This window comes from Poecilia reticulata, chromosome 17, assembly GCF_904066995.2.
Source record: "Poecilia reticulata chromosome 17, P_reticulata-male-v2, whole genome shotgun sequence".
NCBI lineage: Eukaryota > Metazoa > Chordata > Actinopteri > Cyprinodontiformes > Poeciliidae > Poecilia > Poecilia reticulata.
The window spans coordinates 19,277,570-19,293,810 of record NC_088846.1 but is presented as its reverse complement, the minus strand read 5'-3'; the positions used below and the strand labels follow the sequence as shown (position 1 = coordinate 19,293,810).

Here is a 16,241-nt window from a genome sequence, read left to right as displayed (position 1 = left end):
CCTTATGTTGACCTCCATGCTGTCTACAAGCAAGGCTGTATATCGCTCAGCTGTCACCGGCCACTTGGAGAATATCATTTGTGCCTTGGCAGAAAAAGTCAATAATTATAGTAGCAGACTGTGTTCGTGGCCCTTGTGAAATGTGGTGACAAAAACAACTGAGATATTAGAAATAAATAGGCTCTGATTAAAAAAATATCTAATAAATGTCAGGTAACTGTGCATTAAATTTAAAAATTATGTGTAGCAGTGACTTGTTGCATGCTAATGAGGGAGAACAGAGTATTTAGTTTAGAGGTAATAAAGGCCAATTATTATTATTATTATTATTATTATTTTTAATTTGAAGGACTACATTAGTGGAAAAACGTGTAGTAGGCCATCAGATTTAAACTTCCCTCTCTACCAAATAGAAACTGAATTGCAGGATTATCCCCAAAATATTTAGCAAAACGTAAACCTCACAAAACATGCACTAATGCTTATAATGCACCCTATGTGATGTGTGTAATAGATAGATAAAAATATATATATATATTTCCCGTAAGTGACCTGACAATCTCTAATCAGAGCTGATCCAGAAAAAAAATTGTCAGATTCTAATTGCTGGTCTAATAACTGGTGCATGTCTAGTTATGCTGCTGGATTCTGTCTAAATGTGCAAAAATATACAAGCAAAGCAGCAAGGCAGCGTGTGAAAAGTGATGTTTTTTTCTAAACAAGTATTGTCTGATGTTAGGACTCTCGAATCATTTTACATTAATGCTGGATTTTTTCCAAGGAAACACAAGAGATCATTCAGTGCACACATATATTGAGTCCTTTGCTACAGTAAAAGAAATGTGAAATAAAATCCTGAGTTACTGTTCAAACTGAACGCTCTAGAAGGCAAATCAGCCTGGAGGATTTAAAAGAGTGGCTTAAATTAATGTTGGGACTTGACACCCGCAAGTGCTGCTGTAGGAACACAAGTAACAGAACTTGTGTATGTACTTTTGCCTCTGCGTTTGTCTGTTGGCCGTCTCGGTGACCGGAGCAGCAGCGTGCTAGAAGCGGGGCCCATCTGTCAGAGTCTGTAATTGCTTCATGACTCCAGGACATTTGACTCAAGTGCACTGCCACAGATTATTATGATCTTTCTTTTTTTTTCTCTCAGAGAACATTTTCACAGTCTACTAAAGGGGTAAAAGTTGGAAAAATGGCTAGGAAGATTAATAGACTGCATTGGAGGCAGCTCAGCTTGATAAGCTGTACCTGTGTATTATTGGTGTGATGGTAAATGGGGTGAAGGTGCTTAATATACCTGGGGTGTCAGATAGGTTGATGAAGGCAAGTAAGGAAAGTGAAATTAAGAGGGTGTACTATTGATCACGTCAGCTTGTGAAATGAGTGGTGAAATCTATTAAGCTGCTAAATGTTTTTCAAATGTTAGCCTATTTATGGGGCAAAACCTTTGAAAACAAACAAAAAAAAAATCTGAAGGTATTTCTTACCAACAGGTACACTGTGAAACAATGCTTTGCTAAAGCTGGTAAAATGGAACCAAATCACCTCTTGAATGGATTTGGTCCCCTTCAACCAGCTGTAGCTATGCTTTGATGACTACAGGATCCAGGATTGGGTTTGACACCTTCAACAGCGTTAAGAACAGCACTATTATCATCTGGTATGTTTGGTGACTGTAACATCTGTCTTCTTTTTTTAATAATAATAATAAAAAAAGCACTGATCCACATGCAAAATTGGGTTATTGTCCTCTTTTCCTGACTGAGGGTCGCCTCTCTGCCGCACCAGACTACAAACGGCTGTAACAGGGCATAGGCATGCAACGAACACTTTGTCAGAAATACAACACCAATGTGTCTGTGTGAGAATGTATGAGTGTCCTGCTAACTAATCCACTAGCTAGCATGACTTTCATTAGATGGTCAGCAATTCAAAAGCTTTAAACATATACCAAACACACCAAACAGAGATTGTAAATAAATATTGTACATCTAAAACAATAATGGATTTTTTTATTTTACAGTATAAAACTTTGATTATTTCTTTAAATCAATTGTATGGGTAATAAAAATTGATTACTTATTATTGGCTATTAATTATAATGCATGGTATCATTTTTACCATGCATTATATATACAACCTTTGTGAGAAAGCATATTTCTGAAGACATGCCAGTTATGAAGAAAGGTTCAAAAATACATCATAATTCACCTTTCTTAAATGTTCATCACATTCCAATGCCCACAACTGTATTTTCTATACAATTAAGATCCATTTTAAACATCTCAACTCTGCTGCAGGCTGTTAGTTCTGACATTACGTTCCAAAGGCTTCTCTGGTTTAAACAGCACAGTGTGAAGGCTTGCAGACTCCTCCATCTCCTCATATAGGCCAATTACCCTTTGGGGGTTGTCTATATCAACCCATTTTAAAAGAAAGCTCAGAGCTGCACACAAAATGCAGATGAGCGGGTATTACAAAGAGGTGGCATCTAAATGACTACCAAAAGCAGTGGCAGGACTTGGGATATTAATCTTTTGCTTACAGTGCAGTGGGAGCTACTGACTTCTGTTAGCCTGATGGAGGAACATAGATGAGGTTGTGTAAGCCGTGGCTATGGTGAATGCACAGAACGCAATGCACAACTTAGATCACAAAGAAAACCTTTAACAGTTCAAAACTACATCGGTATTTACACTGTACTGGCGTGTGTTTGAGTAATGAACAAGCTAAAGTCTGGTAGGACTCCCTGGTGAGTAGAGCTGATTTCTCTCGGTGTTCGGGACTTCAAGTTGAAAGATTCATTCGTCACCCACCGAGTTCTTCCTATGAATCTTCTTCAGTCTACTTTCCACACACCCAGCCACAGTCTTAAAACAACTCAGCAGATTACGCACAGACAACAGGGATTTGACAGATTGTCTGCTTAAACCCAAATGGAAGAATTTCATGTTCATAACTAGCAATATTTTTCTAATTAAAAGACACCCTTGAGTGATTCATATCTGTCTCTCTGCTATCAGAGTTGTGTGTTAATAGCTAAACTGCAAACACAGCTTTGACTTTTACACCAGTTTGAATTTGTTTTCTTACTTCATATTTATTTCTTGAATAAATTATGTATTTAATATATTTTACTAATGTTTCTTCTATAATTTAGAGATATTTAAAAAACTGTCTTTTTCAGGGGGTTTCTTTATAAATGCTTATGTCTATGTTACAACTGACTTGTAATAACATAGCATTTGCTTTTCAAGGAAAAATAATCTAATGCACATTTTAATTTGGGTTATTTTATTTGCTTCTTTTTTCATTTTTGGCTCTAGTGGCCTTTATTTGATGGTGAAGCGACAGGACAGTGGGTTGTGTGAGAAAGTCGTCGAGGTCTTTGTCCTTCGTCCTCTGTACATGGGTCACGCCTTAACCCTACACCACCAGAGCATGCTATTTATTTATATTTAATTAAACAATAACGCCAACATCTGTCGTACAAATGACTTGTGCTTTTTAGTTATACTTGCTAATGCACTGCACTTTTGTTTTATGAACCCATTGTATTTATTAAATGTTTCAAATTTTTATATGAATATAAATTTTTAAAATCCAATACGCCGTTTCTTCAGTGTAGCTATATGGTGAAAAACTGATGATTTGTCTGTAACAATCGTTATTCTGACTGAAATTTAACGTGCTTTGCTCCATTTTAACTTAATCTTTTAAACTGTTTTGTTAGCTTGTTTGGGGACAGATTTGTTATTAATCTTGTAAAGCACTTTGTTTTTACAGCATTATATGAATGTTCATAACTAGCAATATAAATAAAGTTTGATGGACTAAATAATATTTTTGACTTGTTTATGTCACGCATGCCAGAACAGCCTGTACTGATGCTTTAATTGAATGTTAAATGTTAGAAGTAAATTCAGTTCCTGAAGTTAGTTATACTTCTTCTGTCAGTGGTCTTCACATGATAATCTCTATGTAAAGACCCTTGATTAGCGCTCCACTCAAACTATTTCTTATGGGCCAACATCAGTACTTTTTAAGAAATATGATTCTATGGCAGAAATTCCTCAAAGCAATCAATCGAAACAACCGTCTCTCCACTAAACACGCTTGGACGAGGAGCTTTCACTTGGACCTAGGGAGAGATTTGGGGGGCTTTAGGACTTGTGGACTCTCTCTCCAATATTGCAGCAGCTCGAGCGTGAAATAAAAGTAAATGGGAATACTGGAGATGGGGACATATATCTTTGTTTCTCTGAAAGCGAGGGGACAGAGTGTGGACTGAGGCAGGTAATGCACACACAACACAACCGAAGTCCTGATATAGAAAATGCTGTACTCCAGCACTTTTTGCCTGTAAATCAATGACTCCTACTGAAAACCAGCTTTCTACTGTATGTTCTGAAAGCTGCTTTGCTAAAACAAATTATGCACCCTCTGCTTTTAAATATCTACAATTCAAATTGGCTGTGTTTTACTCAGCCTTTCTTAAAACATTCCATAATTGCTTTTATTAAATAAACTAAATGATTTACAGTACAGGTCAACCGAGAAGTCTAGAGCTTTATTTTTCTTCTTTGAGAAGTAAAACTTTCAACAGGACCAACCTTGAAGCATTTTTTTTCCCCACTGGAAAACAAATACTTTTGTCTGCACTGTGTATAAATCTAAACACTTTAGAAAAAAACCTTTACGTATTCACTAAACTTACTCGGAGAATCTGATGGACTTGGCACGTTTATTTTTGCTCTTATTTTATCACAATGTCCCCACTAATGGGAGCTTTTGCATCTCTGCCAATAAAAATAAACATAAACATGTGGATATAGAGTGCAGTCAAATAAAAAGGCTAAATATATATATATTACTGGCATGCACAATTTGAATGCATGGCACTTGAAATATAATATCCTGACAAATATTGGATCTTAGCAGTCCTGTGCAAATGCAGTATTACAGACACTGATATACCGCACGGCTCAAGCTGCAACCAATTTAGGGAATTGTAAGACAGTATATGCTGATAAAATCAACATACTTGAATAAATGTTAGTATGGATCAATAAATCGGTTAGTGTGCAGCAAGTGATGGTTTCTCCATAGTGCAACAGCTGTAGAAAGGAGCCATGAATCATGGCAGGTGATCCACCTTAACTCCAATAATTCTTAAGTCATAGAGAATGTGGGTGTTTTTTTGTTTTTTTACAGACTAAATGTCATACTGTAGTGATAAAACAACTGAAAAAAATTCCAAAGTATTCGTTTTACTGGTTTGGGACATGCCTGTATTGTTCAGTTTAGCAGATCCATGAAAGAGACTTGCACCACTAACATAGTGAAGAGGCAGAGAGCAGCTGCAAAACCAGCTAAGATCATACACCAGCTGCAACATTGTCAGGCAGAGCATGAAAGAATAAAATCTAATTATGCATTCCTTTTTGTCTCCCTCAAATGTTGAATTTCCAGGCTAAAAAGGAAGGAAATGCTCTTATGAAATCAGACTTTAACCAGGAAAAGTTTGAGGTTTCTTACCAACCTCTCTATATGGCTGCCTAACAGCTTCACAGTCACTGCAAAAAAATCTGAAAAGTTTTATAAATAATATGTAGAATAGTGGTGGAAAATGTATGCTAATATGTGGTCAATCTAAAGCGCTAAGAATTAAAAGAACTAATCTTAAATCAATCAAATCAATCTGCGGATGTTCAGAACAGTTTCCCTCCTGAAGAACACACACAGAATGTCAAGCATATAGTTAAATGTTATAGAGAACGATCACTTTTAACGCTTTACATCTAAATCCATCATGTTAAGAGATCTTGAACGATCAGTCTCATTCAGATAGTCTCCTCTCTTAGCCACCTTTACATTCTCTAAGTGATAAGAAAAGGAAAAAAAGAAAAAAAAACAACAACCTGCCCGAAATAGCAGCGACCAAGGACAAGACGAAATACTGCTGCAGAGAGCAGCCTCCTCAGGCCAGCCTCGGCTCACAACACATGGTGAGGGACAAGCATAACAGTAAAAGGAAACTACAAATTAACTTTAAAGCCTATAAGCTAAACTACCAGTACTCAACATAACAGACCCGGCCATCTGTTGGCGTAATGGTGGCAGCCTTAAAGAATAACTTGAAATTAAATTGAGGTAACAAACAAAATGTCCCCAGCGAGGCAGCACAATTACACTTATTTAACTTTTAATGGTCTTACTTTAGAGCTTGAGAAGAATCTGTGAAGGGAAAATTCTGCTTCAAGAACTTCGATTAAAACGCTTCATTCAAAAGGAGAAGGGTTCTTTAGAAGGAAGCAAATTGATCTTTACAGCGAATACAACACAGCATCAATGGGTCTAATGCCAGATATTCAAAAGCTGCTAACATCAGAGTCAATTTCTGTAAAAGAAGCTGATTAAGTAACAAATGAGTGATTCTGCCAGAGTTGCTTCCTTCCCTGCAGTGAAAAGGCAGAGCGCTGTGGCTTTAAACTTGACCCTCCTTTTTGCATGAAGCTCGACGTTTTATGCATTCCAGATACAACTCTGCTGTTTGTGCCCCAAACTCCACTGATTTTTGTGTTTAAAATGCAGCAACCAAACCAGCTGTTATCGAAAGCATCAAGCATTTAGTGATATCCTGAGGATTTAACCTCCTCACAGCCCGCCTAAATACATCCTCATTACTCGCACTACAACCGTTACTGCAGAAAACTGTCACATACCTGGGGTTTCCTCGCAGGGCAGCGTGATGTAAGGCATTGAACCCGTTGTTGTTAGTGATGGTGACATCTGCGCCGGCCTCCAGCAGCACTGACAACATGTCATCTCTTTTCTTGCTAATTGCATCGTGCAGAGGTGTGTCACCTTCCGAATCCTAAAAGGGAAACCTTACGTTACTCACTGCCCCGTAACTAATCTATTAACAACATTGCTCTCTGCTGAACTGCCAAAATTGAGCTCAAACCTCACTTATCTGACATTTCCTACTTTGAAAATGTAGAAGGTGATAATTACCTGAAGACTAGGATGGCAACCAAAATCCAGCAAGGTTTTAACCACCTGTAGATGGCCCTTGTTGACCGCTATGTGTAACGGGGTCTGCCTTCGCTTGTTTCTGGCGTTCAGGTCAGCCCCACCCCTGTGAAGCACCTCGATGACGGAGCCTTCATCGCCAAACGCCGCATGGTGCACCGCCCGGTCTCCGTCTTTATCCTGAGCACAGCCAAGATAAAGAAACACACATCACGTATTTCTCCATTTCTTAGCTTTATGTTATCGTTTTAAAAAAATGCCAAAGTCCACTTTTTGGAATGAATGAACGCAAGTGAAACCAACCTCGGCCTCTAGGTCTACATTGTGTTTCAGCAGCAGTTTTAGGACATCCACGTGGCCGTTCTGACTGGCCGCCTGCATCGCAGTGTGTCCCGCACACTGTCCATTCACCTGCAACCAGAAATATGACTACATTTCAATATTCAGTTTTAATCTTTGCAAACCAGACAGATTGCTCAGGTCTTTCAGGAAAGTTCTTCTTTAGGAGCCAAGAACAAAAACTAAATACTAAACATCACATCGTAATGGGGCGTCATCTTCCCGTCGCGGCGTTCATCTTTAACAGGCTTCCTCAACATCTGATGACAACCAAGTGTCAATATTTCTAAAAGTAAATTAATTTATCTTTAGTTTTTTTCAGCTTTTTATGTTTTACTACTTCTGCCTAGCCACATTTAGTTCATTTTATTTATTAGATACTGTTATCAAATTCTAAGTCGATATTAATTTTATTTGGCCCTTCCAAATTTTCATTTAATTTTAATGAATAAAGTCTCTAGGAATTTTATTACAAGATGAAACACATTAAATTAATTACACAAGCTTTAATTGTACTAATTATGATGATTTTTCACTTACATATAATGAAAACATGGCATTTAAAATTAGAATATTACACCAGACCAGTATTTTTTTAACACAAAAATGTGAGCTGAATTATACCTGTTTTCTACCTGCTGAAAGGTTATTTTCAAAAAGTACTTTTAATCTGACAAGAAGCGTCTTTTGAACGAGCATTCTGAATCTATTGAATTACTGTTTTTCCATTTGCACCAATCAAAACAGCCAGAGAAAGGACTTAGCCATTTTCAGATTTTTAATCCCATAAATAAATTGATTTACCTTTAATAAAAGAAAAAAATGGTTTAACCTTCAATAGAAACACTGCATTTTTACAAACAGATACAGTGTAAAAACAATGCACTTACGAATCATAGTCGACCAGCTTTACTTTAATCAGCTCTGATTATTAATCAGCAGGTGAAAATGTTTATATTTGAAGTCTATCAATTTATTAACCAACTGCATAGACTTTTAAGCATTTCTTCATTTTTAGTTTAATAAAAAAATTTTATCAGATACAATATTAGGGAACTATGCATAAATGGGAATAATCTTGTACATCATTCCTTGACAGATTAAAAACAATCTCTCACCCGGCACCTTTTTCTCTTTAATGTCTTTCAGTCCTTGGAAAAAAAAAATTGGCAGATCAGACTTGGGGGGGGGGGATAAAATCTGTATCAGACAGAATAGATCTGATCAGTGAATATCCTTTATTTTTACCTAGTTAAGCTATTTGTGCAGCTATTGTTCCACTGCTTGGCTTGCTCGTTTGTTTTCAATCTCTATGAAATATTATGTATTACATATAACGGCATGAAAAGTGTTCCATTAGTAAAATTGACTGATTGCTTGATTAATGCTTGAAATTCACTGTTAGGAGATAAAGAGATTTGTGAGGGTGTGTTTGCATGAGTAGGCGCGTATGCAAGGCTGGGCGTGCATCTTTCATCACCAACTGCAGCACTGCAAGAACTGAGAGCATAAATATTAATGTGGACTCCTCTGGGAGTCTCGAGACATCTCTTGTCCTGGCAGCCGAATCACTTGGCCAGACTCAGTGTGCTCAGCTTTAAGCAAATAATTCCACTGAAAGGCAGCAGGGCATCCGGCCAGCGTTCACCAATGACACGCACATTCATTCACTCCCCTGGCCCGACAGAGGACAGCACCGCAGACTGAATGTAAGGATTTCTTTTTCCCTCTAGAAGCTGCTCGTTTTTGTCTTGTGGTAAATACTTTTTTTTTTTGTTTCCCTGTACTGTGGGATGCATCAGAACATAATCCACAACCATGTGGGATTTGTAGCTCCCCCACTTGAAAGCGAGAGTATATTGAGGTCTGTGCTGCATTGCACAGCAGAGCTCCTCGGTCCCTCCACTGGGGCTGCCTTAACGTTCTTCTGACTGAGAGGAGTACTGGTGGGAGGATTTATCCAGGGAGACGCTAAGACTACTCAGTTGATGTAAAGAAGATCAGAAATTATGCATTTTGTCTACAATTATCAACGTGCTCAGGTCTGTTGCATTTTTAAAGAGGAAACATGGTGTCGTTCTATCAAAAACGGCACAAGTCTCGTTGCAACACGACTAACGCGAGCTCAAGGTCAAATAAGTCATAAAAGTTTTTACAATATCTCAAAGGTCACAGAGGCTACAGTGTTGGAATACTTCAACATAGGCAACAATAAACAGGAAGGTTTTGTTGCATCATTACAGCAGCATGAGCACCACACATGATCACCAACTGATGAGTCGAAGCCCAGGGGTTTCCTGATGACTGTCAGAAAGATAAAGTGGGTGTTTTTAAGCTGGCAAATCCTCTCGTGCTGTCTGGCTCAGAATTTCTCCCCTTCATAAATGTTTATGAAAATGTCTAGATGCATGTTTAAACAAAAACCATGCCTCCATGCGTTAATGTGAAAACTTTGAACAGTCGACAGTTTCTTGAAATTTCTGAGCGATTTTTCTTCCTCCTGTTTTAAGCGCCTAAACTTGCATAGCTAAGATGTAAATAAACCAAATGTATAATATGGGTAACACTTTATTTGAAGAGGTGTGCATAAGACTGACATGACACTGTCATAAACATGACATTAACACCTGTCATAAACATAAAGAAGTCTTTATCAATGTTTATGACAGTTGTCATGAAGTGTCATTCGGTAAATAATGACACTTTTATTGCAAAGTTGCTCTAAAAGTTGCATTAAAAGTCTATTAAAAGTGCCAACTTTGCATGATTTTGTAAATTATGATAATTTAATGCAAAGTTGGCATTTTTAATGGACTTTCAATGCAACTTTTAGAGCAACTTTTCAATAAAAGTGTCATTATTTACCGAATGACACTTCATGTCATCATAAACATTCATAAAGACTTGTTTATGTTCATGACAGATGTTATGTCATGTTTTTGACAGTGTCATGTCAGTGTTATGCACACCCCTTCAAATAAAGTGTTTCCAAAATATGTAAATAGTACTGTTAACCTACAGAGGTCAAACAGTTCAGCATCATCATAGTGCTTCATTACATTACAGTAATGCAGGAATTTGAACTTTATACATGTCTTTACAACTTTAAAGTACAATTTATTGGTTACATTTTATTTTGTGGTATGCAATTAATGCAAAAATTAAAAACACATAAGACTGATTTTTGACCAAGGGGTATGTGAAATATCTAAGTTGTTTCAGACATCTTTGATCACATGTGGTCATCTGGGAATATTTTGTTTGTTATTGACCTAAACCTTTGAATCATATGTCTATTGCAACTATGTATGTCATTGGAACCCATGCAAACTTTGACTATGTAAATGTGCATTGTATCTCTACTGTTAAGAATATAGCCAATTTATTAATGGTTGCTATAAAAGTTAAAATAAAAATAATGTATAAAAAGAAAAGTGGGTGTGGTTTTTCAAATAGGAATAATAAAAAAATTGGACAACACAAACAGACAACATTTTTGAGATGAAAATGTGTCCTTTTGCTTAATCGAAACGGTTTTTGCTAAATTAATAGCATTAATAATGACAGTGCTACTTACATCCACATCAGGTCTCTTCAAAATATCCTCCACTTTAGCCAGGTCTCCATTAGCTGCTGCCTTGACCAGCTCCTCGTTTATGTCCCCCGACTCTTGCGTCTCGAAAAGTTTCTTCAACAACTGAGACAAACGCTCTGGGAAAACAAGCGGAAACAGAGATTGATTTTATGTAGGTGCCAGAGAAAAAGAGAGCAGTGAGGACAGAGGACTAATATGATACTCTCCAAGCGACAGCAGTGCATGTTCACATGTACCTCCAGAGGCATTGCTGACAGCAGAGCCGGAGGGGGCGATCTTGGTGACAGCCGCAGGATTGTACGTCCAGGAAGTCCCACAAACCTCGACCTTCAGGTCACTGTCAGAGTAGATCTGCTGCACGCGGCCCACCTTGCCCAAGGTCTATTTAAAAGTGTTGTGACAAACTCATTAGTGTTTGAAGTGTAGCTGTCTTCAGGCTGTGCATAAACGTTGTGTGTTACAGAGTCTGTGAAAATTAGGGGGAAATCAAAGAAAAAAAAGAAAAGAAACCAGCAGCACAAAATAGACTGAGCATAATCATCCAATTTCAAATGACATCATCTTGATAATAGCTATATAGGAGAGCTGCTCTCTGATGATGTTAAGCTGGGTCAGGCTGACCTCAAGGATGTCATCAATAACAAGGACTGCTACTATAGGAGAACCAGCAGGCAGCAAACAGCTCTGGTTAGTGATCAAAGCTCAGCAGAAGAGTCAATCTGGCATAATAGAGAAAACGAGCATAAAATGTGTCTCTCTGGGAATCAATTAATAAACATTATAAAATGGAGACAGTAACGTCAAGCTGTGAAGGAAAGAAAGAAGACGGGAGGGTGTCTGGTTTATTCTAAAGAGTTCGTAAAGCCTACCGGCAGCATGGCCTCAGCCCACTCGCCATGCCCTCTTTGGAGCAGCTTGATGCGGTCGATGTCGTAGCAGATCTGGACCAGGTCTCCCACATGGAACTGGGAGCTTCCTCCTTCTGCTCCGGCTGCAACTTCACCGCTGCGCACTACGTTGGCCTTCGTTAGCACTGCTGGGTTAAATGTCCATCTGTAGAAACAAAAGATGCTTTAGAACGACACGATTAAAAACCACATAACTAGTTCATGTGGCTTATGGGTCACAGAATAGAAATTCTGAGCAAACATTTTGTCAAAAAATAATCTGAATTGATAAGAAAGATCCCAAGCAGATTGTCACGACACCAATTTTAAGCCCATTAAAATGAAGCAATCTTTTAAGGAAAGAGCCAACAGATCCAGGCCTGATTCTTTTTCTGATCAGTGAACGCATCATCCCTAAGCCCTACTAGGCAGTGCTAGCATTAGTGTAGATGCTGTTACTGAGGGTACAAGACTCAAAGTTAGCCATTTCCACTAACAATGAGGTGATTAAAGTAAAGTAAGAAGCTACTTAAAAGGAAGCACTAGTTTTATTACACTATATCTGTGTATCAATCAGGCTGCTAAGGAACAAGAGATAAACTTTCAGCAGATAACAACAAGGTTGTATTTGGTGCACAAATTACGAAGATGCTAAATGCAGTTTCAAATCTCAACTCTGATCTTTTCATAACTCGTAACAATCAAAAAAGACCGCCTTCTCACAACAGAGAAACTTGAGGACGTTTTGTGGTGTCTGGCTTTAAGTAAAAAAAAGGTCCGCAAAATTCAAGACGTGATAAAATATAGTTTTGTTTGCCCCACTTTCTAATAGCCAGTAAATCTAGGCCTGTCTTAAGATATACTTGCCTGTTCCCACTGGGGTACTGAACCACAATATCATGGTCCTCATCGATGCCACACACGGTGCCTGTGGTTGTGAGCGTCTCAAACATCCCATCGGTCCATCCCCCATGGCCATGCTGGAGGGACTGAACAATCTCTAAATCCAAATCAATGTTGACCAGGTCGCCGATCTGAAGACCACCCGGATTTCTGTTTCCATTCTGCTCACCTGGGAGGCGAAGGCAACTTTAAATTTATCGATAAACTAAATGCATTAATAATACATGTTGCACTTCAAGCTTTAAGAGTCTGCAGGTGACCTTAAAGAGAAGTATAAAGGAGATCAATAAAACATACTGGACTGTTATTTTATATAAACTATACACCACACATTTTTCTGCAATACCTAAAATAACAATATCAAACTTAATGAGTGAACTGAACTGCCCTGTAGTATTAGAAAGAGAATTTATTTAAAGCACAGTGAACATGGATCACACTCACTGTGTTCTACATTTTGGGACCAACATGACTGTGCAGTACTGCCATCTAGTGGCTAAACAAATATAGGTGCAAGAAAAACTGCCCTAATGCCCTTGAATTCACTGCACCAGAATAAGAGGTGAGAAATTTGGTGCAATAATGACACATCACTGGCTAACTTACCTAAAACAGGACAATGGTCTCTGTAAAACGAGCCTCCTTTGGCATCTTGGACACATTTCAAATCCGACTGAGGAGAATAAAAAAATAAAAAAATGAGAACAGCAGAATAGGTTAAATAAGGATATAATGCCGTACTAGCAATGTTAATGAAGTAGAAAACCAAATCTACACAGCTAGGCTACCGTGACACAGAGTTTGCATATGCCAACAATATCAGTGCCCTACGGATAAGGTTGGGCAGTGGAACAGAACAGGTACCAACATAGAGCTTCAGATCTCTGATGACTCAGATGTGTGTAACCTTTGTGGCAGAGTTAGAGGGCAGAGATGATCATATAAGGAAACGCCAAATTACTGAATATGACAAGTCTCGACAAATGGCCCCAGCTGCAGATTGAGAACTGCCGTCCTGTAAATGAGTGTTGTCCCCCTTAAAGATTTCCTGTTTTTGCCTTTTTTTTTGTCACACTGAAATCTTTCAGATAATCACCTACATTTTAATTTCAGAAAAAGATAAAACGAGGAAACACAAAATGCAGTTTTCGATTATTTAATTTGCTAAAAGGTGAAATGTCATCTAAACTAGTAAAAACGTATTGCATCCTTTGCAGATATTTAACTGAGATTCTTTTTCTGAAATGCTATGCGAGTTGGAGGCCAGATGGATCGGGACACACATGTTCAACTTTGGTCTCGTCAATCCACAAGTAAATTAATCCAAATGCCTTTAAGATTATCAAGACAGTATTTGGCAACTGTGAGTCAGGTTCATGTGTTGTTAGCCAGCAGTGGTTTTCATCTGGGAACTTCCCCATAAGATGTAAGTCCTGTTCACTCTCCATCTTACAGTAAAACTACGAATACTGACTACCAAATGAGACCTGCAGGCATTTCGATATTATTCTGGGTTCTTTTGCCAGCTTCTGAGTGGTCATTTGAAAAGGCTGGAGCTCCTGAAAAGATTAACCACTGTTCCATGTTTTCTTCAGTTGTGGATAATTGTACCAGATTTTCCTGAACTTCCAAAGCCTTAGAAGTGACTTTCATGACATCTTGAATCAAACAAATATCAAACTATCAAGATGGGGAGCCTATTTTATGCCTTACTCCAGAGGCAGATGTCATCTCCATCCCTTAGAATCTATTAGAATAACAAAGTAAAAATCTGTCATGCAACGAAGAACCCCGATTGGCTGTTTTGTAAAAAAGCAAAGCCACCTTCCGCCAATGAAAAGAGGGCTTTTATTTGAGACACGTGTGTAGCTGTGCCCACAAAAACCTGAAAGTTGACCTGCATGTTCACTTGATCACCACCCCCCAAAGGAAGCAAGAACAGATTGCTTTTCTCATGCAGATATCTTCCCCTTCCATCTGCCTGCACAATGGCTCCTTACACATTCAGCCTGTGTGGCTCTCACAAAGGCCTGGCAGCAAAAGAGGGAGACCTCATCCCTGTGGTCAAACACAAAAGCCTCCTAACAGCTGTTCTTTTAGAAGACTGATGGAGACGGTAAGGAAGACAAGCGGCTTCCTCACCATTCCTTCGAAGCCGACCCTGTAGAGGTTCTTGGCCCCGTTGTCCCAGATCACATAGGCGGCGCTGTGAGGGCTGGCGGCACTCCAGTCCTGGATTTCCGTCACCTGTGGAGAAGAAAAGCTCAGCTCAGATAAAGATATGACACTTGCGTGTTTTCATTTTTTACAAACAACTTAACAGGTTTGGCGTTTTAGACAAAAACCCTGATCTATTCTATTGATTCTGGGTCCTAATCACAGTATTTGTCACCACTCAGTACCTCTTATTTTTTTATATAAATATCTAAGCTGCACTCAAGTAAACAGCATGAAAATTTTCTAAAAATGTGTTAAATTTTAGTTAATTTTTTTATTTAAAAAATATTCACATTCAGAATTCAAATACCATAATATATTCACATATATATATTTTTACAACCATTTGAAAATGAGGTAGGTAAAAGTATAAACTTATTTAATCCTGACCCCTTTCTTTTATGTCATAATTTTTACACAATATTTTTTAAAGAGAAAGAAATATCAGATCATTGTTATTTATTACACACACTACTAAACATCATGAAAAATCACCAGTCTATACATCATGTTGGGAAATGGTTCTTAACTGTTCGCCTTTTGACAAGTGAAAACATGGTGTGTTACTGAAGGCATAAATAACCAATGAGCCACACGCAGAAGACCACAAAATCTATTTAAAATTTGTAAAACAATGTAAAGATAGATTTCCTCTCTCCATCACCAGCAGTAAATTGCTTTCATAACGATATTAGGAGTGTCGAGAGTTAAGTAAATGAATTCTTTAATTAAATAGCTCGCCTTTCGTAAATACTGAAACCCAACATTAATTACTTTAAGGGTGCTTTCCGAGCAAACTGATTAATGGGCCTTAAGATTTAATATTCATGCTAACCTAACGGCAGATTTTGGCTGCAGGAGATGTAGCGGCGGTTTTCTACACAGCATACTGCTGACAGCATCATAAAACACTAATGAGATGCGTCATTAAATAACAGTACAAAATAATGTATTACATTGAGGGGCTGTTAAACAGAATACTCCAGAGTCTGCAGAAGACTCAAATACAAACACCAGATACAGTGTAAGGAAATTTTTTTTTACAAAGATATGCACATGCAAAGATATACACGATATAACAAAGATATATTGGACTATGTTCTAATGACGTGCAGAATTTCTGCATTAACCAGAATAACGTAGTTTCAACCCCCTCGTCACCGACAACATTATTTTATTTGACTCAATATATAAAATGTAAGACGGTAAAAGTGATTCATAGAAATAGTGAGTTTAAAATTGTGTATTTGTGCTCATTT

The 16,241-nt window shown here is 38.0% G+C and overlaps 1 protein-coding gene across 6 annotated transcripts in view; it reads right to left on the bottom strand.

Annotated features, from left to right (window-relative positions):
- The window catches only part of mib1 (MIB E3 ubiquitin protein ligase 1), a 62,564-nt gene that overhangs the window by 38,774 nt on the left and 7,549 nt on the right, over nt 1–16,241 (bottom strand). For all 6 annotated transcript variants that reach the window (XM_081598877.1, XM_081598878.1, XM_081598881.1 and 3 more), the window contains exons 4-12: nt 14,908–15,012; nt 13,372–13,438; nt 12,730–12,934; nt 11,845–12,028; nt 11,212–11,356; nt 10,958–11,091; nt 7,345–7,452; nt 7,024–7,221; nt 6,732–6,883 (exon numbers count right to left, since the gene is read on the bottom strand). In XM_081598877.1, the coding sequence (XP_081455003.1) occupies nt 6,732–6,883; nt 7,024–7,221; nt 7,345–7,452; nt 10,958–11,091; nt 11,212–11,356; nt 11,845–12,028; nt 12,730–12,934; nt 13,372–13,438; nt 14,908–15,012 (1,298 nt within the window). The remainder of the gene's footprint in view (nt 1–6,731; nt 6,884–7,023; nt 7,222–7,344; nt 7,453–10,957; nt 11,092–11,211; nt 11,357–11,844; nt 12,029–12,729; nt 12,935–13,371; nt 13,439–14,907; nt 15,013–16,241) is intronic.